At 41.1% G+C, this 24,450-nt stretch overlaps 2 protein-coding genes across 5 annotated transcripts; both read right to left on the bottom strand.

Moving 5' to 3' along the window:
- Positions 1-516: 516 nt before the first annotated feature.
- On the bottom strand, positions 517-13,096 carry LOC123500086 (putative transferase CAF17 homolog, mitochondrial). Of its 4 annotated transcripts, none has more exons than XR_006673169.1 (2): positions 12,888-13,096; positions 517-1,206 (listed from the first exon to the last, which is right to left on the bottom strand). XR_006673169.1 is itself a non-coding variant. In XM_045248733.1 (2 exons), exon 2 carries the CDS (start codon positions 10,097-10,099, stop codon positions 9,044-9,046), a length of 1,056 nt encoding a protein of 351 aa, XP_045104668.1. In that variant the 5' UTR covers positions 10,100-10,142; positions 12,801-13,052; the 3' UTR covers positions 8,956-9,043. The 4 variants fall into 4 exon arrangements, 3 of the variants coding, with proteins under 3 accessions (XP_045104668.1, XP_045104669.1, XP_045104667.1); XM_045248733.1 differs by lacking the exon at positions 517-1,206 and adding an exon at positions 8,956-10,142 and having other exon boundaries at positions 12,801-13,052; XM_045248734.1 differs by lacking the exon at positions 517-1,206 and adding an exon at positions 8,956-10,142 and having other exon boundaries at positions 12,834-13,052.
- Positions 13,097-20,958: 7,862 nt separating this feature from the next.
- On the bottom strand, positions 20,959-23,787 carry LOC123499917. The gene has a single exon (XM_045248450.1). It carries the CDS (start codon positions 23,785-23,787, stop codon positions 20,959-20,961), a length of 2,829 nt encoding a protein of 942 aa, XP_045104385.1.
- Positions 23,788-24,450: the final 663 nt, after the last annotated feature.

The following is a 24,450-nucleotide window of genomic DNA, read 5'->3' as shown; positions in this document are numbered from 1 at the left end:
TGTATTTTATATATGTTTTTGCAAAAAATATACAAATTAGATCACTTTGCGAACATTTTGATTCAGAGAGAGAGAGAGAGAGAGAGAGAGAGAGAGAGAGAGAGAGAGAGAGAGAGAGGGCCTGTTTTCTATCACTATATAGCTAAGACCGCTGGACCCAATCATACGCAAGACCACGTACACCGATGATACCATCTCATTCAACCTGTGATATTTTGGTAACCATTGCATCTAGAAACTTCTGGTCTTTTGCATTGCAAAAAAGAAGAGTTGCTTGTGGGCAGAACACCATTTATACCATTTTACCTGATTTATAGGTATCAATAGTAGAACTTTTTAATACTCAAACGGCCATTTGGAACGAATTAAGTTCGAGTATTGAGTCTCCACTGTACTTATTACCTTTATATCTACTCCACTCTTGCATCTAATGGGTGCACCATTGCTGGTGCTCAAATTCAATCCATTCATATTCATGCATGGAATAGGTCTTAGCAATGTTGTAAAATAATTATGTTGTACACTCTCCCATCTGTATTTCAGTTACTTTATCCTCTACATTCTTTTTGTACTTTACAAATCCTTTAAAAACATGATCTAATTCTGATTTACATATAAATATATAACTTGTCCTGTAAGTAGATGACACATGAAGCAGTTCATGCACTTAGTACTGATTTATCACTCCAAGTAAGGATGATAGTGTACTGTTCAACACTTTTTGTCCTGCATTTTACTGATGCGCTGTTGCATTTCTCTTGGAAACTCTTTTTGGTTAGCTTCAGCACATGTCACGCAATACCTGGCACTGTAATAGAGGCTGCAGGAAGCTGCTTGACACACAACTTTGCTGCAGGAGGTACATTCCGATCCAAGGAGGAGAGAGCAATTGGCCTGGCTCTGGAAAGGATCACGTATGAAGTAACAATCCTCGAGGAAGGTCACTCCTCGATGGAAGGGTGGCTGCTGTCCATAATAATGGTAAGTTTCACGCAGGCCACAGTTCTCACACAAAAAGGTTCCACCCTTCTCATTCTTGGTGTTGAACTCACTACACTCATTTGCCATGATATTTGCAAACACTTTCTGGCTAGACAAACACTTAGCCAGGGCTTCCCATCTAACAATACACCAGGAGTGGTCTTCAATGATGGTAATTTGGTGGTTCAGCTGTGTCTTGGTCAGTTAGCTATTTTTTCTCCTCACCTGCCAAATGAATTAAACAAAACAGTGTGAAACTTTCAAACATTTTTTCTTTTCATATAAAAATGTAGATTCATAATATCTAGAAGTCATTAGATGAAATATGAAATCAAAGTTAGTGAGGAAACTTTGGAATAAATGGTAGGTACCTATCAGATTAAGAAGACTGAAAAATACAAAGGATATATGGAGGTTTTTCAAAATTATAATTATAGTTCTGAATAATTCGCTGAATTTGCCTCTAAATCAGAGACTGTAGTGTATGGCATGAAATTGGTAGCAATGATAATTAGGAATCTTTATAAATAATTTTATTCTTAGTATTTGGTACAATATATATATATATATATATATATATATATATATATATATATATATATATATATATATATATATATATATATATCAGACATGGGCATGATTATCATTACTAGGAAAAATCATAATCCATGGCTGTGATTATGTAATCATAATAAAATAATAATAAAAATTTACTCTGTGGTGATAATCATAAATCTTAATTTTTTTTATGATAATCATTGATTAAAATGTGATTACTGTGATTATTTACTTGTAATTTCCATGAAACACTTTACTTTCAAGTCAAAGTATGTTTTGAAAGCATCGGCACCATCTCATGTTTTGACTTGCATGTTTTTCTATGATGATATAGGGGAAAGTTGGGTAAAGTAGACCAGTGGTGCAAAGTAGACCACTGGATTTTTTAGGCATTGTACTGTACTTAATCAATGCCTTTTTATAAATAATCACAGTGAAATGTGATTATAATCATAATCTAATCACAATCATGCACAAAAGAAAAAAAAAAATCATAATTAAAAACAGCAAAACTCAAGCAATCATAATCAAGTCAAATCTGAAAAAAAAAAACAGTAAAACAAGTAATCATAATTTAATCACAATCAAAAAAGTATTCCAGACCATAATCAAAATCAAATCTTAATAATTTTTATAATCATGCCCATGTCTGACATGTGTGTGTGTGTATTTACCTAGTTGTAGTTTTACAGGGCCTGGGCTTTATGCTTGTGTGGCCCCGTCTCCATCTACACTTATCCAATTTTTCTTTAAAACTATGCACATTCGTTGCTGACACCACTTCCTCAGTCAAACTGTTCCAATCTCAACACATCTTTGTGGGGAAACTATATTTTTTAACATCTCTCAGACATCTTCCCTCCCTCAGCTTTTTACTATGCAATCTTGTGCTTCGAATGTCATATTCTTCTCTCAGGATCAGTTTCTCATTATCCACTTGATCCATTCCATTGATAAATTTATAAACTTGTATCAGATCCCTTCTCTCCCTTCTCTGTTTCAGGGTTGGTAGATCCATAGCATTTAGTCTCTCCTCATATGTCATTCCTTCAAATTCTGGAACCATTCTTGTAGCCATTTTTTTGTAGTCTCTCCAACTTCCTTATGTGTTTTTTTTTATGGGGGGTCCACACTACTCCTGCATATTCCAATATGGGTCTTATTATAGTACATATCAATTTCTTCATCATTTCTTTGTCCATGTAGTGAAATGCTACTCCAATATTCCTTAGCAAATTATATGTCTCTCTGAAAATTCTATCAATATGGCTTACCGGTTGATTGTTTTCTTCCATCGTCACTTCTAAGTCCTTTTCCTTTTTTATTTTCTCCAGTTCTACTCCATCTCCCATCTTATAGATTCCCACTGGTCGTCTTTCACTCTTTCCCATTTCCATGACATGGCTTTTGTCCACATTGAATTCCATTTCCCACTTTTTACTCCATTCCCAGATCTTATTTAGGTCTTCCTGCAGTATTTCACAATCCTCTTTTTGCTTTATAACTCTGCACAGTTTTGCATCGTCCACGAACAGATTTATGTAGCTGTTCACTCCTTCTGGCATGTTGTTTATACATGAGGAAAAGTATTGGCGCCAATACTGACCCCTGCAGCACTCCGCTTTTTACTGCTCTCCACTTGGACTTCATATCCTTAACTACCATCCTTATTTCTCTCCCCCTCAAATAATTTTCCATTCATCTCAATGTGCTTCCTTTTAAGCCACCCTTCTTCTCTAACTACCACAGTAATCTTTCATGTGGCACTTTATCAAATGCCTTTTTAAATCCAAATAAATACAGTCAACCCATCCCTCTCTCTCTTGTACTCTATCAACTATTCTAGAGTAGAAACTCAGTAAATTAGTTACACACGACTGCCTTTTTCTAAAACCAAATTGGCTATTTGATATTAATTTGTTGTCTTCAAGGAACTCAATCCATTGTTTCTTTAATATTCTTTCACACATCTTGCATATTACACTAGTTAGTGATACCAGTCTGTAATTTAAAGGTTCTTCCTTCCTTCCGCTCTTATATATGGGAACCACCTCAGCTCTTTTCCATTCTACTGGTACTGTTCCATTTTCTATTGAGCATTTTATGATGTTGTATATAGGACTTGCTAGTTCTTCCCTACATTCTTTCAGTATTCTGCCTGAGACTTCATCCGGTCCCATTGCCTTCTCTTCATCCAGTTCCTTCATTAACTCTTTTATTTCAAGCTTGGTTACTTTAATCTCTTTCATATAGACTGTCTCTCTATTACCCTGTGGCCTTTCAAATTTGGATTCCTTAGTAAAGACCTCCTGAAATTTATTATTTAATAGTTCTGCCATACTTTTTGGGTCTTCCACCATCCCGTTCTCTCCTTTTAACCTTTCTAGTTTCTTTTTGCCTTATTTTTCCATTTATGAATCTATAGATCAATTTCGATTGCTCCTTACTTTTTTCGATAATGTCCTTTTCATAGTTCCTTTCCTCTTCCTTCCTCACCTTAGCATATTCATTTCTCGCTGCCTTGAAGTTTTCCTTATTTACTGGATTTCTATTTCTCCTCCACCTTTTCCATGTTCCATCCCTTTTCTCCTTTGCCCTGGCACACCTCGCGTTAAACCAATTTTTCTTTCCTTCTTCTTTAGGTCTATATTTCGGGACATATTCCCTGACTCATGTTTTGTATATTTCCAAAAATAAGTTATATTTCTTTTGCACCCTCTCAGAGTTTTCCATCTCCTCCCAGTTAACATAATTGAAATAACTCTTTGAGATTCTCAATATCAGTCTGTCTGTAATTTAATTGGTCTCCTTTGCATGATTCGTCTCTATCTTCCTTTCACTCTTCTATATCCATTTCTAATATGACATCATCACTCTCTCCCAATGGGCACTTATATCTTATATCATTGTTCATTTGTATACCCCTTGTAAAAACCAGGTCCAATCTCGCCGGCTCGTCGTTTCCTCTGAATCTTGTGTTTTCCTTTACTCTCTCTCTCTCTGTGTGTGTGTGTGTGTGTGTGTGTGTGTGATGTATGTATGTATGTATGTATTTGTTTGTATGTATCTCCTAAATATCAAATATTATAATTCCTATATCTCACGTATCAACCATATGATACTTGTGAAATATGTAGCAAACTAATCCTTGCAATATCAGCTTCTTATACGAAGGGCGATGAGCGCCATAAATAAAAAAACGGAGAAAAACGCAGTCAAATTTTTACGACATTTATAATGCGATAGCTCAGCAACAGATCAAGCTAGAGAGTTGGGATTGGTCTTAAAAGAAAGCTTAGAATGTCTACTTTATGTCTGTCATAAAATCAAACACATCATCTTGCCATAATATGAAAGGAGAAAAAGTAGAGTAGAAGACATGAAAAAAAGAAAAGAAATATGCCAAAAGGATTCATATATTTTCCTAATGTTATCTAAGCCCAAATTATCAAAGCAATCATCCTTGCATGCAGGCCCTACCTCAAGCTTTTTTACAACTTTCCCTGTAGCTCGGCTCAAGTATTCCTGGCCGGTGTTCCGTTTGGTTTTTTGCCACAATTCTCTTCCACTCACTAGGGGGCAGGGCCTGTTTTGCATCGTAATAAGCCCCCTTCGGCACTCCCCTCACCACTGTTAGAAGCCATCACACGGTATCTGCTGACCAATGTTATAAAAAAAACACAAAAAAAAGTTAATAATCACAGGGCTTGCGGAAATAATAGCGTAGACTGGCTTGGCTGGTGGCGGGCCGCGGGCAGCTGGGGATGCATAGCAGGCAGTGATTGGCCGAGGCGGAGCTATGCGGTACGCTATGCAGCAAGGGATTGGTCACTTGGCTTGTCGCTTATCTCCCCTCGTGAAGGCTGGGTTGATGCATGGCGGACGGAGCTACAGTACGGAGAAAAGTTAATGTTACGTTATGGGATTTTTTACCATGAAGGCGTTGGCGCTTACTCCTAAGTTTGGTACCGCTGGAAAGCGGAGACTCTGGCGAAGACAGTGCTATACATAACTTAATTTCGTCTATGGTGGCGCTTAATTCCCTCCGTCACGCAACGCCTCAAATACAGTAAGCCCCTGCCCTTGGCGAATCTCAGCTTGACAAAATTCACTTTTGGCAGTAGGGTGGCCATGTTTGACAATTTGAATTCAAAACTGGCGGTCCCCTGGCGGCCGTATGGTGAACCATGCGGCTCCGCGGTGATGCCAGACCTCTCTCTAAACCTATCAGAACGCAGTGTGAGAGTCCCATTTTGCCATTTTGTTTCTGCTACCCTCTGTTCTGCTAGTGTTGGAATGAATTCTGGCGATTTACTGCCAACATGGCCTCTACCATGGCAACAGGTGGTACTGGTGGGGGTAAGGACAATGATGGTGGCTGCTAGGATGAAAATGGGCGAGGGAAATGGGGTGAAAAACGGGAGTTGCAGCCTTTATATTATGTCTTATTAGCTTTATTTACTGTTTATAGTTCTGTTTTGTACATGTGTTCTAATATGTGAAGGCAAAAGATTTCATTTCAGCTTGAAAAATGGTATTTTAAAGGTTAAAAAATGCGACTTTGGCAATGACCAAAGACTGATCGAGGCATTCTTTACGCAATTTATATGGTATAAAGGAGTCGTGCTTGGCGAAATTTGCATTTGGCGGCAGTTTCACCAGACTAATTAATTCGCCAAATGCGGGGGCTTACTGTACAAAGAAATTTTAAAATATAGTAACTAAGTAGTAGTTATTAATGTTGATAGCACATCATGTATGTGGAGAGTTAAATCATGAGTTAGTTTTTTTGGTCTCTCTCTCTCTCTCTCTCTCTCTCTCTCTCTCTCTCTCTCTCTCTTATGTAAGACAGCCACTAGCCAAAAGCAACAAAATTTTCTTATAAAAATCAGGCCTACTTATAATATGATTTCCAATACAATGTCAGATATTATTATAAAAAAAAACATATATATGTTTTGAAAATTTTTTCTCTTGAATGAGCTTAAAGTTATAAGGAGGAGAAAATACAGAAGCAGGCAGGGAGTTCCAGAGTTTACCAGAGTGAGATAAATCAGTGAGAGCACTGGTTAAGAGTTGTATTAAAGTTAAAGAGACAGACAAGAGAGGGATGAGAGAGAGAAGAGTGTTATGCAGTGAGGTCGTGAGAAGAGGGAGACATGTAGCTAGCAAGATCAAAAGAGCAATTAGTGTGAAACAGCAATAAAGGAGTGCAAAAGATGCAATATATTGATGCTCTATACATTGTTATAGCACTGAGGATTGATGTTTATAAACACATTTTGTAGAAAATACCATTGTAATGCTGTTTTGAATTGTTTTGACTTAATATTGCACAACTTTTGAGGAAGTTCAACATGGTAAAATAGGAATCCATTTTTTGAGAAAATACACTGAAATGCATTCCCATTGAAAAAAGATGAATCTATCACACTTGTGATGTTGTAAAGAGACAAAGACAGCAATGGGATTCAGCCAGTTCATACCTGTTCATGGATCTGGTTGTTAGCTTAATCAGGGGTTCTCATTCTTATTCCCCATGGACACTTTTTATTTATAACTTATTTTGGTGGAGCGCTCGTAGATCTGCTCCTGGTTTTTTATGGTAAATAACACGACTAAAGTCAGCAGTCTTCTGTAATAATTTACTATTTTGCCCTTGTTATTTTTTTTTACCACTAAGCTACTTGGCCACGTGGTGCAGTTGTAATAGTCCAGTGGTAGTGAAAGAATGGGTTATTAAAATTTTTTCATCCCACCAGCGGATAAATTCATTATGTACAGGCAACCCCCGCTTAACGAACGGGTTACGTTCCTAAAAAAATGTTCGTTAAGTGAACCAATTATAACAAGTTTGAGCCCTGACTTGAACTTCCGTTGAGAGTAAACAAAGCGAGAGTGCATCATAGTACAGTGAAAGGTTTAATGAAAGTAAAAATTATGAAGTTAAACATTTAGGCAGCTTAATTTAAGTCATTATAATGTACACTAATGTATGTATTTACGTAACTTTATAATGTTGATGATCTTAAATTTATAAAGGGAGGGAGAGTGAAACAGGAAAGACACTAACTGGCAACCTGTGGAATGTAAACAAAGGGTGCATCATTGTACCACATACAAAACTTATGTACCACATTTCCACAAAGTTTTCCATTTTATCCATTGCAGAGTCACAAGTTCAGGTGGTTCTTTTAGCTTGCAAGGAAGATATGGTCTCATCAGTCTTCTTAATAGAGTCTGCTGACTTGAAAATAGTAGACACAGTAGATGGAGTCTAGCCACTGGGGTTAAGCCATTGTGGCAAGCAATGCTATTAGTTTTCTCACCTCTCTCTTCCTGGTCTTCTTAGCAATGCTAGGCGACATTGCAGGGCGTTTTGGTGGCATGTTGAGCGAGGGAAGACGAGCTGCTGCTGACGCTGTTATTGTTTTGAACTAGAGGGAGTGAGTGGTGCGCGTTTTGTCCACGAGAGGCGCTGGTGTATTCAAAAGCCTGTCGGCTTGCGTGATACGGCAGGTCTTTCAAACTTGGAAAAAATTTTGTTAAAGCAAGTTTGGTGTTCGTTAGCAGGGTTGCCTGTACTGGAGAAAAAAAATAAAAAAAAAAAAAAAAAAAAAAAAAAAATTATCAGTGAATCTAATTGAAGGAAGCATGACATACACAAGGTTATGGCCAACAGTCTGATATGCACAGGTTGTGCATATCAGACTGTTGGCCATATATGTTTAGGGCAACTAATTGTACTACATATTGCCTATCCATAATTCTACATCACCTTTGTCTACCTATCCATTTTCATGAAAGTGCATAAAAGCATCCAATGGGAATTTCATTTTAGGTCTAGTTTTGCACTATAAGATGAAGGCATTTCAATCCTTGTACTGCACTATGATGTCATCTTATATCACCATTATCAGATAAAACCATCAAATTCACACTGAGGTTTGGGGGTCATCTTATTGGCCAAACATATGGTATACAGTGTGTGTGTGTGTGTGTGTGTGTGTGTGTGTGTGTGTGTGTGTGTGTGTGTGTGTGTGTGTGTGTGTGTGTGTGTGTTTGTATTTACCTAGCTGTATTGTACACAGTTCGAGCAGGGCTTTTAGTGTCCTGTCTCCATGTCTCCATTTATCCAATTTTTCCTTAAAGTTGTGCACGTTATATGCTGGAACATCTTCATTATTCAATGCATTCTACTTTTCCACTGTTCTGTGTGGAAAACTATTTTCCAATATCCTTCACACACTGGCTCATCCTGATCTTCTTTACATGTTTTCTTGTCCTTCCATCTTCTTCTATCACCAGCACCAGGTCTTCCTTATCTATCTTTTTCAATGCCATTGACTATCTTGTGTGTGTGTGTGTGTGTGTGTTATATATTACATTGACAAATTGACTGAAAATAATAAATAAACATGATCTTTATTTTGATTTTACAAATTGTCTACTTCTCACTTTCCATAATGCATGACTGCCATATTACAATAAAGTTTGTCCATCATAGACTTGCTTTGCTCTTGGGTGCTTGAAGAGGCCACCAATATGGCCGGAAGGTCTGTACTACATGACCTTCCACTGTTAATTTCTCAGCACCAAGACACTCTTCCACTCTGAGCAGTCCCAACCCATGGCAACCCAGGCAGGCCCGTACTTTTCCCACCGCCCGTCCTCTCTCATCCACAACACTGGCATCTGGTGACACCTCTGAAGCATTCTCACTAAAGACGAGAGGCAGGAGGCGCTTTCGGATAACTCCGGTGTGATAGGTTCTGGCAGTCAGTTCCTGGCCCACATAGCACCCTTTGTGAAAGCTGACTCCATGGAGGTAGTCACAGTTTGCCTCCAGTGGTAAGGATTTAGCCGAGGGAAGCTCCTCTGGTCCCTCTCCCACTCCAAGTCTATAACGCAGGCTCCTGAACGTGTGATTTGTTGTGTTCTCCTTGACACCCAGCAGCAACTCCCTCAGGGACTGTGTGGCTGCTGGCACCACCAGACGATGGCCCAGTTGTTGCACTCTGGGGTCCTCCACTATTGTTACATCTCTGAAGTCTCCAGCCAGATCCAGTGTCACCTCATTCTGCACTTTGGGGTTCATGTAGAGGGCTTCTGCACTAAGCTGTGTCTGCTGCATTTTGTCAGGAGCAGGGTCAAAGACACACCACACACTGAGGTCAGCCGTGACATCCTCCACCTCTAGGCGCCGCCGCACTTTGTGCATTCTGAGGTGTCTCTCCAGCTGGCTGGCTCGTGCAGCATCACACTCCAGCAGGAAGGTGTTGTGGCTTGGTTGGTAGACAATGGAGTCGTACAGGATACGCCCCTGTCTGTTGAGGAGGAGGCAGTAAATGGCAGACGTGTTGCCTTTCAGGTGCCTGATGTCATTGGTCACAAGCCCCTGAAGAAAATCTGCTGCCTCGTCTCCCTCCACCCTGACCAAGCCGCGTTGCCGCTGTTGCTCGGCGTACAAGCCAGTTTTGGGCGCAGAAGCTAGCAATGACCCAATTCTTCTGTATGTCACTGCAGCAGTAACGTAGTGCCTCAGTCTGGGAAGCATGGTGGTGATGGTTTACCTGATGTCACCTACACCAGGAAATTACCTGTCAAATTAAGATCATGGGAAATGTCGGCCACAGAAAATCTTGAAATAATCCTACATAACAAGGTGCTCATAACTTAAATAAATCTGCTCTTACTCCAGATAACATATAAAAAATAAAGCCTTATAATACACTATATAATAAAGATGTCATGCATCTACCTTGTTGATCACAACAACTGATTGATTGGGCTACTGACATTTTTTCCCTCCCACTTATACATAATAATTGATCTATTCTATCAAGTATTTTGAAATATTCAAACAGTTTTGATTTTATTAAAACTAACAGGTAATTTTACTTAGTTCATGACTGATCGGACATTCATGAGAACTGAACAGTATAAGCTCTGAAACAAAAAATCCTATGTGTAATCCCTAGATGACTGGTTGATCAATTCTACAATGGGCTTTGCTAAAAATAGTGCAAATAACAAACATAACTACAGTGCCAACTAAAAAAAAAAATGATATCTCCACAAGTTAACAGAGAGAGAGAGAGAGAGAGAGAGAGAGAGAGAGAGAGAGAGAGAGAGAGAGAGAGAGAGAGAGAGAGAGAGAGAGAATATACCATACATACTTGTCACTGTGTTAACTAACACAACTTGGTTCTGTCTAGAAGTGATTAGCATATCTGGTATTCTTTTACTCTTGCACTAGTCTCAACATAGCTTTTCTCACCCTTATCATATAGAGCTTCTCACTCGTAGTCAATTCAGGCCATGTATACCTACTGGAAATTGTTTATGGTGATGACACCATTTCTTATATATTGATTTGTTTTTGTGGAAACAAGCAAAGTTATTGTCACACCAATGCTGGGAAATGACACAACCGTGCCTGTCAGTGGTGGCTCATCCACAGGAGCTATGGGGCTGCAGTCCCTCCAGCCACAGACACTCAACTGCCAGGTGTATGACTCCATCAATCTCACACTAGAATAATATATGCAACTAACAAATTATGTCATGACAAAGAGTCCTTACATGTTACGTTTTTTCAAAATATTTATATCTAAATTTAGAAAATTTGCAATAAAATGAGACAAAAATAGAAGTTTCATGCTATACGATAATTTAAGATTTTTTTGGCACTACACCTAAGACTGTTGAGCTGCAGTTGGTGCAGCTCAGCCTGCTTCTATAGACGCTTAGTCCAAGGCTTAAGTTTACATTGCGATATATGGTACAAATTTAAGTTTATAAAATCCTTTGTTTAATTTTTATTTATTATTTGACTTTTAATTATTATTATTATTATTATTATTATAGTGTTGTGTGAAGCTTGCAGTGACACAGTCCCTCCATTATATTTTTCCACAAGCCGACCCTGGTGCGTGTGATGGACAGCCAGGCACTGAGGCAGGTCACTGAAGGTGTGTTCATTCGTACATTTATGTTATGGCCTATAGAGCCTGTAGACATACTTGAAGAGTATATATGGGAAGCACTGTTAAGCTTCTGCCCATTAGTGGTGCAGGCAATTTAATTTATAGTGATACCTATATCACCACTCAAGTGCATCTTTGGTGTAACCACCTAGAAACTGAGTATCATGGTGACATGTAGGTAACTAAATCACTCGACAAATGGCATAGCTTGAAAGTGGTATATGGTGGGATTTGAACCTATGCGTGGACATTTGCCCAATCCCACGCTCACCACCTTATCCACTATGCCACCGTCTATTGCATAAATGTTAAATTAGTCCTGGTGATTTTTTTTTTTCTTGTTTTCTTTTGAGAATGCAGTCACCAGGCAATTAAAAATACATAATTACTCTAGCCAATCAAAACATTATCTTTCATCCTGTGGAGGGAGAAGCAGACACATTTGAAATATCAAGATAAGTCTGTTGGAGGTGGGTGTCACCTTGATAATTTCCAGTGCATCATCAGATTTTACAAAGAGAAATAAAGTATTCCCTACATATTAATTCCTTAGCCTTGCTAGTTAAGTTAAATTAGCTTAGTTAATTAATCAGGTTACATTAGTTTGCTTAGGTTAGTTTTCTTATATTGGGTTAGTTTAGATATGTCAGATTATTGTTTAGTTAGATAAGATTAGGATAGTTTGGTTAGGTAGATACAATTAAGTTAGGTTAGGTTGGGTGGGGTAGTGGTGGTGGTGGTGACAGCCAGTGGCAGCCCTGGCATGCAACAACTGGCAAGGGAACATTGTGATCAAGTGTTACTACTGTGTTGTCTATTTTAGGTATGAAGACACAACTTCTTTTTCTGGCAGATTTCTGTCAGCTTTGTACTACCATTCTGCTGTGAGTGTTTGCTGCAACACATTATCTCCTGATGAGAGTAACACATAAAAACTAATGATCTACAGGGAACAGAAGATGCACAGTGATTCAAAGAAGCCCCCCACCAAAAGAAAGAAGAAAAAAAAAAAAATAGACCAGAAGAGACTGATGCAAGAGTAGAAATTGAGCACATTTTTTTGTTCATCTTATCACTTGTTTTTCTTTTTTCTCTCTAGTAGGTACATACTATTTATAATACCTATATTGATTATCTAGCATTCTTCTCTCTTTCTGTCAGTTCACTGACAAGACACAATGGTCATAACTAAATTAGTACAACTCATGTACTTGTTTACTTATAACCATGTGTGTAGCATCGATACGCTTCCCATCTGCTACTCTGTACCTTACTCAACCTGCAGTTCATTTAACTCCTTACTGTGGCCAGTAATATCTTTTGTTCAACATAACTGTAAGTCGCCCTTGTTCTTACTTCTTATCGCCTGTGGGTCCTGCGGGTAGTGCGGTGCAGCTTTCACGCCGTGACACCGCACCTACCTTGTACGGAAAACAGCAACAGCTGATTAGATAATATGTTCAGTTCAGTTCAGTTGCTTGTCGTAGTCTGGATATCGGCACTACTGATTTGTTTTGGTTTGGTTTTTTGTTTAGGTGTGGGTCTGTAACAGTAATTACTTATTTTTTTCTACTTTATGTTCTCTTATTTTCCAAAAATGATACACAATTTCTTTATTTTCCTCTATATTAGATTAAAAAAAAAAATCCTATGAACTCTTCTTCATTTTCTAGATAATTTTTTTTTGTTGATTGATTGATTGATTGATATATTTATTGTTGCATTAATAAATAAATACAACAAAGGAGGAGGATGGACCTTGCCACCCACCCCCTGGGCAAAGACTTTGGCCCGTACCAAGAGTCACGAAGGTTTGAAGTCGAGGGTAGAAGGGAATAGTCCAGGCTTCAGCCCCATAGGCTCTGTAGTAAAACCTTGCATTTCGATATATATATATATATATATATATATATATATATATATATATATATATATATATATATATATATATATAATGTTTTTTGGTTGATCCTAGTCAATTCGAGGGTGCTGAGTCCAAATCCGATGTATGCCAGACTGTAAATGTTGAGCAATTTTTTTTATAGCCGAAAATATACCCACAAATATGTTTTTTTGCGTATAACTCCGAAAATATTATAGATACGACCCAAGTATGTATTAAACTCAAATACAAACTTGTATATTGCGGACATTTTGGTATCAATTTCATAGCTCTATGTGCAATAGAACACGATATAGAGCTTTGCTGTATGTATGAATAGATATCTGTATGAATTACAATTCACCTGGAGATAAATGTATGCATGAACATTTTGGCGGGTGTTGGGTATCACAGCAGATTCTGCTGACAGGCTGAAGATCCGTGAAGCTTTGTCATCCTGTATTGATGTGTTTGACAGTGACATGCATCCTCCTGGAAGTCTTGTCAACATATTCTCAGGTCAGGTCGTGGAAGACAAAGATATCAATGTTGATGAGTCTCTGATAATTGGTAGAAAGCAGAGACAGGAGTATGAGATGAGTTGGCCAAGTGGTTTTCACAACAAGATAAGCAAAAATGTGAAACCAATGATCATTGTTACAAACCAACAGATGAAAAAGGCGACTCATGAGATTGTGAATACAGAGCTCATCTATGCCAGAGTCATTGGTGTCATGGCCTCTTCCAGGGACACAGTATCTACTGAAACGCTCTTCTCTCATGAACTAGCACCCTTTCCATCTGCTCTGTTTGGTGCTGATGGGGAAATGAGAACAACATCTAAATCAGTGCTGAAGTCCAAGATCAAAGTCGAATGTAGTCTAAGGAAACATGATCCAAGTGATGTTGTCATTGTTGATGGCTGTGCAGTTCTTTGGACAATACCTTGGCCTGCAGCACCTGCAAAAGTCTCAACATTTGTTGAAGCTGCTGTATCAAGTTTAGTACGTCATGTCGATGAGGCAAAAATTCTCCACATCGTATTCGACAGGTACTATGGGACAAGCATTAAATCACAGTGCCGTGTTCAACGAGCAAATGGTATTAGCAGAGTGTATCAACTTGCACCTGATTCCCCACTTCCCAGGCAAAGTGTTACACTGAATGTCATAGCCAACAAAGTGCAGATCATAGGAATGATAGTGAATGCTTTGAGAGCAGTTAAAGTTCCTGAGGGTAAGAAGATCATCACAACAGGACCTGATCCCCGTCCCATCGACTTGGGCTCTGATGCTCAGCTTCCACCACTGACACACGAAGAAGCTGACGTCCTTATGGCCCATCACACGATCAATGAGGCTCTGGCTGGTCATTCTTCTATTAAGGTGGTGTCTGACGACACAGATGTCCTTGTTATCCTGGCCCACCATCTCCATGCAAAAACCAACAATATGCCAAGCACAGTACAACTTTACATGGAATCCTGCACCAAGAACCGAACTGTCATACATATAAATGAAGTTGTAAAGAAACATGCAAAGGTCATGCCCAATCTCTTGGCAATGCATGCGTTAACTGGATGTGACTCTGTATCTTCCTTTTCAGGAATAGGCAAGACAACAGCTCTAAAGCAACTGCAATCATTCGCTAACCCCATTGAGCTTGGAAATCCATCAACTCCCCTGGATGAAGTTGTCAACTCCTGTCTGCCTTATGTGTGCCATCTATACAGACAACAGTCCTGTGATTCTCTCAATACCATAAGAACTAATATCTTCACACGACAGATAGCAGGAAAGAGACATTCACCTCCAAAACTGAGCAGTTTGCCTCCTACTATGCCGGCATTCAAGTTACACTGTGCTCGTGCCCACTATCAGGCTGTTCTGTGGAATTCTGCTGGCATGTTTTCGCCTCCTGAGTTAGACCCCCTTGAGTTTGGCTGGGAGAAGAGATATTCTCTTCTTCAGCCTGTACATCTTCCTGATGGTCAGGCTGTGATACCTAACGAGGTACTACATATCATCAGCTGTGGTTGCAAGTCGGGCTGCAGATCAGCACTGTGCAACTGCTCTAAGTTCAGTCTTGCATGCACAGAATTCTGCAAATGCAAAGCAAAAGGAAATTGTGAGAACGTTGTGAAGAGTGTGTCACCGGAAGAGCTTAGTGGAGAGGAGGAGGACGAAGATGAGTAGGACTTCTGCGAACAAACTCTCTATAAAGTTTCCATCACTGACACTTCATTAAATCATCGTTCTCTCTTTGTTGAATGTGCCAAAATTATCCATGTGACTTTCTCAACAATTATAATAAGTGTATTTTTGATATTATTATTTTTATTTGAATGTAAGCAAACCAATGTTCTGCTTGCACGTCATGTACAGTCAATAATGTTTACTTGGGTTAAGCCATGTATACTTTCTTTCCTTGAGCCATTACATACAATTTCTCTTCCAATGTTGGTATTTCTATGCACCCTATATATATATATATATATATATATATATATATATATATATATATATATATATATATATATATATATATATATATATATATATATAGAATTTATTACCCAAATTTGTACCAAACAACTTGACTCTGTGTGACTAGAATTACAAAATTATCTCTCTCAATGCCGAGCTACCTGCATGATACTGTGTTGGTTTTGATTCGTGAAAATAAAATAATGAAAAGTCCATATCACAGAGACTACGTAAGATAGAGCCATAATTTTGACACCAATAAATCCGCAGTACCCATATTTATATTCATGTTCAATACATATATAGGGTCTTAAGCTAATATTTTTAGAGTTATTGACGAAAAACTTAATTTCTCGTCGGCCATTTTGAATTTTCACCTCTAGAAAAAAATGCTCAACATTTACAGTCTGGCATACATCGGATTTGGATTCAGCACCCACGAATTGACTAGGTTCAACAAAAAAACATTATATATATCGAAATGCAAGGTCCACCTTCCTGTAGCCTGGACTAGAAGGTAATGTGGTACCAAGAGTCGCTGTCATTATTGGAACGAAGAGCAGAGGGAAGGTAAAAGGGAAGGAATGGGTGCTCCTGTGTCTTCCACATGACCTTCGAAGAAATATTTTATAATTTTCGTAAGCTGGAGTAACCAACGAATAGTATGAATTAAAATCAACATCAAGTAATATTTTCAATCTCGGAAAACCGATAGTTATGTTTCCACGTAAGTTACTATTCTTTTTATAATAGTGAAGGATCGTCTTAAAATCGCGAGGTGGAAGAACGCAGTGGATCCAGAAAGCTCGCCACCTAGCTGTTTTATGAAGCTTGTTTTCGTCTGTCAGGAAAGTTACACTGTTTATTTCATGGTAATAAATATTTTCTTTAGTGAGCTCATCATCCAAGCCTATTAAAGACCAAATATGTGCATGGGTTAATGGAGAATAGGAAGTGACAGGTGAACTGCCAACAGACAGAAGGCTGTCAAAGTATGCAAAGAAAAGCCAGTCACAACTTCACAAGGTAAATACTAGCCTGTATAAGCAGGTTTAAAACGAAACCACAAAGATGTACTACTATGTAGGGATGTAGACAGAGAATTTCACAAGTACCCCACTTCACACTAACCCAGGACTTCTTATCTCTCTCTCTCTCTCTCTCTCTCTCTCTCTCTCTCTCTCTCTCTCTCTCTCTCAACAAAGACAGTGAGTGACATAAGCATTGAGTGCAATAATGTTAAAGCTAAGTCAACAGATAACTTTTCACTGAGTTGGGTGTGATGTGCAAGGATTTAATTAAGTATACGTATAGGTATACTGACAGTATTGTAGTTCTCAAGATGTATTAGTCCTGTATGCAAACCATTTCAGGCCATGATTAATGTAATTCATGATTGACTATACTAATGTGTTAACTATGGAAATTTTAATGATATGCATACAAATTGTGGTCTAGCAGATCCCAAAGAATACAAATTTCTCAACTCTTGTAATGAACTACCACTGCTTCTTGATATGGATTTTGTAGGACAATGATTTCCAAACACATGATAAATTACCACTCTAGGGATAATGGTAGGATACAGAAAAAAAGACAGTTAAGAATTCTGGAAATTATGAAAACACTGCAGTCTGTAAAGTTGTTGAATACACCTGTTATAAATACATAGTGAAATTGAGCAACAACAATAAACATTCAGTACTGCTATACATATACAAAACTTGAAAAGAAGAAAAATTATTTAAGTGTGTGGCAAGCCAGGTTTCAATAAGGAATGCTTGAGGACACAGACATTCAATAACTCTGATCACATGTGGGCTTGTTACTCACTACCTGAGTCTGCCTCTTTTTCGCATTGTCAGTTTCTCTCTAAGCACCAGCTGATGCTAAAATCTTGAATTTTTATTTAGCTATAAATATCTTAATATTAAAAAATGTTAATGGCATTAAATGACTTGGTGATCTCCTCCCAAGCTAATTTTTTTTCTTGTGAAGGCTAGCTGGGTTTGTTGAGCGGTCTTGCAAGTCTTTATTCTCTTTCACAAGATTGAGAATCATTATTCTCTGTTCGTGCGTGAGTGGCGAGGCCCGGTCACAGCTTCTTCCCTCCATTCTTGTAGCGCGCACTGTGGTTTTGTTGTCGTTCGTGGAGCTCAAATCCGGATTACAGTCATACCAATACCGAAACAACTGTTACCAACTCATGCTAGCGGCAGACCTCTCGCGGCCCTACCTTCCACGGCTACTCTTGGTACAGATTGAAGGTAAGGGCGAAGGCTTTGCCTTGCTGGTCGAAGGTCCGTGCCTTGGCCTTCGCGACTCTTCGTACAGCCCTTAAGGTTAAAGTATCAAAAATATAACAATAGACAGTATACATAACAAGAATACAAGTATTTTAATAAATAAATACAAATATTGCACACCTTATTGCCTAAACATACTACAGCTTGGGAGCAAACTGAGGATATTCCCTGAGTATATCCCTGAGAGTGGTTGAGTCTAGGAGATGGTCAATGAGGCTATACAAGTCATGTTGACCTTGTGGCCTAAATTTAGCAATGAGAGGACATTCCATGATATAGTGACGCAGCACATAGCACACAACACACACCAGGGGAAGCACTGACTTCCCAGCTCTGGGAGACACGTGCATAGTGAAGACTAACTAGTGTTACTGCAACTGATCACTAATGCTACTATGTACAAAGTCCTTAATGCTACTCTTAACATAACCCAGAGTGTACCTACTCAGTGCCAGCGTCCACTGTGTCGTCTTGAAGGGCACATTGAACAAGGCGGTCTGCTTTTTCATTTAGCGGGATACCCACATGAGAGGGTATCCAGATGAAATGGACCGTGGCACCAGCACCTTCTAGAGCGTGGATGAGATCAAGACACTTATTAACTAGATCACAGTCCATGGGGAGGTGGATTGAATGGTATACAATGCAGCCTGACTGTCAATAAAGAAATATACATTCTTATGGAGAGGCGCCACAATATGGAGCGCATCCAGTACAGCATACAGTTCTGCTCTAGTGGAAGACATGGGTGCAGGGAGCCGCCTGGAAACCTCAGTGTCAGTGTAGAGACTGGCAGAGATGTAGTCACGGATGAACAGCCCACATCCAGACCTGCTGCCATTGACTGACCCATCACAATAAACTTGAATAGCCTGAACGTGTGGGTACTTGGACAATTTAGTCATGAACATGTCTTGTAGCACATGAGGGAGCCAGACCCTCTTGGGCTGATGCAGAGATTGAATATCAACACTGACACGATGAGGGTTCCAGGCGGGTTGTAGCGGTGACATAACAACGTTAATACAGCCCTCGGCTACACCTACACTTGTCAGTACTCCCAAGATCTTCCTGAGGTATGGGGTTGTAGGAGTACGAGGATCATGATACAGGGGGGTGTCAGTGATCCCTTCAGAGAGTCAGAGTTAAGATTTGCCAATCCGAGGAATGGCATGGGCCTTTACTACCCTGATGGCGGCCGATAGAAAGCTATGTCTGAGGATCTTTTATAGGTGTAGGTTTGGTATTGGGCAGTGTAGGTAGGAGGAATTTAGGTCTTCCTTATCCGTTCCACACATGACATGATCTTTTAGTTCAAGCTTGGTCCTGAAAATTTTTTTGTCTCCAATTTTAAGGTTGTTGGTTCAGCATTTGAATAATATAGTTGATGCTTCTCTGTTGTCATATATTTCTTCCTGACCTCCAATCTTTCTCTCTATTCCTGAAGACATACAGTCAGAAGAGGAAAGTTGATGAGATGAAAAGCTTTTGATTCCATCCAAGGAGGTTAAATAACAGGACGGCATGACATTACAAAAGTGAAGCCATGCAGCACGCTAGCTATTAGTTCACTCTTGCCTCTATACCCCTTACACCCAAAACATTGCCGTTTGCTGACCGCCCATTGAAAATACTACATGGACAGTCTCATCCCCACTGCCGTGTTGGAGGGACATATATACCACCCTGTTGCTTACATGAGTGGCAGCCCCCACAAGCGGAAATCAGAAGTGATTTGGAGTGATCACGCCTACTCAGTGGCTACTGAGGGAGGTCTAGGCCCGTTTTGTCAGCCAGAAATAGGCCTGGAGACTAAAAATAAGCGTCCCTGCTTGGGTTTGTTGGTCCCCGCCGCCACAACAAAACCTGCTGAGTCCCACGTGGACCCAGCACAAAGGACTAAATAATAATAATAATAATAATAATAATAATAAATAAATAAATAAATAAATAAATAAATAAATAAGTAAATAAATAAATAAATAAATAAATAAACAAATAAATAAAAATAAAATAAGATAATAATAATAATAATAATAATAGAAGGAAAAGGACACAGTGTGACTGCTGTGGGGTGGGGCGGCAGCCTTACCTGGCGCTTTCGAGGGAGGCAGCAGTCCATCAGGTCCCAGCTCCGGTCACACCACTGCAGCTGTGTGCTTCCCTTTGCAGGGCGCCGCACACAGATGGTTTGCCCCCCGCAGCAGTGACCCCTGGTACTTGATTCCCGATGTTGGTCACATACGTACGGGGCCCCAGCTAGTCACAGCCCGTCACAGGCCGAAAGGAGGAGTAGTGGCCATCAACTCGGGGCTATCTGCGTCCAACCTGTGTCTGTGTGCTAATTAGAGGATCATACCTACAAGTGTATTGGTGAAGTGTCTGGAAGTGGCCTGTCGGTATCACGTTAGTGTCGCTGCAAAAAGAAAGGACTGAAAACGCAAGACAAGACTAGACAAAACTGAACACAGCGTGACAGCTATGGGGTGGGGCGGCAGCCTTACCTGGCGCTTTCGAGGGAGGCAGCAGTCCATCAGGTCCCAGCTCCGGTCACACCACTGCAACTGTGCACTTCCCTTTTGAGGGCGCCGCACACAGATAGTTTGCCCTCCGCAGCAGTGACCCCTGGTACTTGATTCCCGATGTTGGTCACATACGTACGGAGCCCCAGCTAGTCACAGCCCGTCACAGGTCGAAAGGAAGAGTGGTGACCGTCAACTCGGGGCTGTCTGTGTCCAGCTTGTGCCTGTCTACTATCTAGGGGGTGCATACCTTCGTATGTGATCCAGTAGTTTCTGGTAGTCGTCTGTTGCGAACCTGACCAGTTTCGCTGCAGATGTCCATCTATCGCTGCTCTCTACGTGGCCGTGCCTCGCTGCCAGTGCACGAAGCGGACCCGTTGCCTCGCAGTCCAGCAAATAGTGGATCAGAGGTTCCTCCGAGAAGTCCCCACAGTGTCTGCAGTGTTCTCCTTGGAAGTCCTCACCAAGCGACCTGACTGTGGGATAACCCAAGCGTAATCGGTGTATACTTACTCTGTCACACCTTGTGATGGAGTTTGGTAACACCAGTGGTTCGCCATTGGTCGTTAGCGCCTGCCACTGGAGTGTGGCGGAATGCGCCTCTGCATCTCTCCGCAGCTCTCGTGCCCTCTGTGTGGTAGCCAACCGTGCTAGTTTCTTAATCTGTTGGAAGCTAAGAGGAACATTAATTGACGGTTGATCCTGTGTCAGTGCTCTATTGGCCTCATTGTCTGCTGCTTCATTCCCTTCAATACCTATGTGACTAGGAATCCATGCTAGTGTCACCCTTTTGCCCTCGTCTTTCAGTCGAGACAACAAGAGCCTGGTCATGGTAATAAGCCTGACGTTATCCCTGACTGGGGTGCGTCTTAGGGCCTGCAGCGATGTCATTGAATCTGTATAAACTATTATGTGTGTGTTGTTATGCTGTCTGGCGTGTAAGAGAGCGGAGGTTATACCTACAAGTTCGGTTTGCAGGGTGGAGCAATGGTCGGACGTCCTCCAGCCATGTCTCTCCTCGCCGCACACAAATGCTGCGGCTGCCCTACCTGTGTTCGGATCAACAGAGCCGTCTGTGTAATATACCCGAGCACCTACTGTACCTGTCTGGAGAAAGGTGTCATTGGCCCTGGCAAGAAGCATATCTCGCGGGCACTGTGTCTTCTTGCATGGTAGCGTAGTCGTGTGGATGGTGGCTGCTGCCACTGTTGTCCATGGTGGTGAATCCATGTAGCCCTCAATCCGTCTGTCCTCCCCCCTTCCAACCAGGTCCACGTCATGGAGCGTTAGCTGTGTGGCGCGCACCATGCTGCGCAGCCAAGTCTTCTCCGTGAAGAGCCTGTGGTCCTGTGGGAGAGTGGCAAAAAGGCGCCGGCGAGCCGGGCTATTATTGGAGCTGGTAACAGTTTTGGCAACAAACGTGGCTGCAAGCTGCTCGATCCTCATTGATAAAGGAGGTAGGCCGGCCTCATTCTGTAAGGCCAGTACATTGGTCCATCGGGGAGCCCCGAGGATGGTTCGCAATGCATGACTCTGTATTGTCTCCAGGCTCTTCTTGTTGCTATCAGCAAGGGACACTAACCCCACTGCTGCGTAGTCAATCAAGGATCGGACAGCCTGTACGTAATACAGTCGCAACACACGGTGGGTTGCCCCAGCCCTAGTGTTAGTTATTGCTCTCATGACGCTTAGACGCGTCTTCGTTCTTTCTTTGAGGTACTCTACCTCTTTCCTAAAGGTCAGTCTTTGGTCCACCCAAACTCCAAGGTACTGGTACGCCGGCACCCATTGTAGGCAAACACCCTGGATGCTGAGACTCCTATCAGGGGTAGGTGTCATCACGGCCATTGCCTGTGACTTTTCAGCTGAGATCTTAAGCCCCAGGTCCATGCATACAGTGGCTACTGCATCAAGGCCAGTCTGCGCTCTGGCAACTCTGTCTCCCTGGCCAGTAGAAACGAGGGCCAGATCATCAGCATAGCTGAGAAGAGTGACGTTTCTGTGGAAGGGCATGCTTACAAGAGCTTCCATGAGGATATTAAAGAGCGTGGGGCTTAGGACTCCTCCCTGCGGTGTGCCGTTCTCAAACTGGTAAACGTTTGAGATTTGGCCCTGGAATTTTACTTTAGCTTTGCGGTCGGTGAGATAGTCGTGGGTCCAACTGAGTAAGCGGCCACTGACTCCTCTCGTTACCAGCTTGTCAGCTATAGAGGTTGGTGAGGCCAACTCAAATGCTTTTTCTAAATCGAGAAAGACTACTATAGCTGGTCTGTTGTTTATCTCCGCTAGGAGCGAGGCGATGCTGTCCGCAGCGCTTCTCCTTTCTGCAAAACCATATATATTCTCATGTGGTTCACCCAGTTTCCACTTGAGACGATTTAGAACCATTCTCTCGGCTGTTTTGGCTACACAACTTAACAGCGAGATAGGTCTGGTCTTACTTGGTTCCTTGGGTTTCGGAATGGGGTGGATGACTGCCGTTTTCCAGCTAACCGGTAGCCTTCCTGCTCTCCAGGAGGCATTGACGAGAGTGAGCAAAGCGCTCTCCCCTGCTGGTCCCATGCTTCTCAGCATAGTGTATGTTATTCTGTTCTCACCTGGGGCGGTGTCTTTGCTAGTTTTCTCAGCCCTCTGCAGTTCCTGCAGCGTAAAAGGCTGGTCTGTGCAAGCTGGGCGTTCCTTAGCCGCTCTGATACGGGCGAGTCGCTGAGGAAGCAGCTGTTCCTGGCGTCTCTGGGCATCTGCGGGGAGTTGCCTCGTGTCGGCTCTTCGTGTGTAAGAGAGGATGAGCCTCTCAGCCTCCTCCCTGGCATTAGGGTGTGCGGGGCTCTTTTTCGTCCTCCCTCCAGTCGCGCGCCGGAGGCAGGCCCAGAGGTCTTTGAGTGATGTGGATTGGCTGAAGCCTTCACACCATTCTAGCCACTTGGCCTCTTTCTCTTCTCGGGCTACCTGTCGCGCATGGGCCACAGCTTCTTTGAGAAGCTCAAGGTTGGCTTGTGAGCGTGACCTGCGGAAAATTTTCCGCAATCTGTTCACCCTGTGATTAATTTCCTTTTCCATTTTTCCAGTGACTTTTTTTCTGTGATTACATTATTTTTCTGTGGTGCTGTGACTTTGATGTGTTTTTTTTCTGTGACTTACTCTGCGTGTGGTTTAAATTTACCTTTGTCCGATCAAGTGGCTCCCTTTGGGTTAAAAGTGCTTCGTGACTTTCATTGGTATCGCATAGCAGTGGTAGAGCAGGAAACCAGGTAGAAAGGCGTGTTCACCGATAGCACTTATCTATTTTTTGCACATAGGCAGGTGTGTAATAAGTGTTATCCAAGTGTTGGGATCATCATATGTTCCTGCGAACCCTCAATCCCCTCACTTCGCGGATAATTTTTCTCGCTAGTTATAATTGGCCATTTTAACTAGTCCCTCAGACTAATCCGCCTCCTTATCAATAACAAGTCTCAGTACAATTCACTCCTCATCCTCTCAAGTCTTGTAACTAGAATAATCCGGATCCCTCTTAATGCTGTAATTCTCTAGTTTACCCCCTCATTAGTGATTGTACTCATAAGTGTTTACTTAACCCCTTTAGTACTGGGACACATTTTTACCTTGAGATTTCTATGTGATTAGACCATTTTATTTGCATTAGGAAAGGTCTATGGAGGTCAGAAGATTAATGGCCACAGTCTTCACTATTTTAATCCCCCCATGAGTTTCTGAAGCTGT

This window comes from Portunus trituberculatus, chromosome 50 (assembly GCF_017591435.1).
Source record: "Portunus trituberculatus isolate SZX2019 chromosome 50, ASM1759143v1, whole genome shotgun sequence".
Lineage (NCBI taxonomy): Eukaryota > Metazoa > Arthropoda > Malacostraca > Decapoda > Portunidae > Portunus > Portunus trituberculatus.
Note: the sequence above shows the minus strand (reverse complement) of the source record. Positions and strands in the feature narration are given on the sequence as shown.

Coding starts and splice junctions, on each gene's coding strand:
- LOC123500086 (XM_045248733.1), bottom strand. CDS start 10,099: ATGCTTCCCAGACTGAGGCACTACGTTACTGCTGCAGTGACATACAGA.
- LOC123499917 (XM_045248450.1), bottom strand. CDS start 23,787: ATGGAAAAGGAAATTAATCACAGGGTGAACAGATTGCGGAAAATTTTC.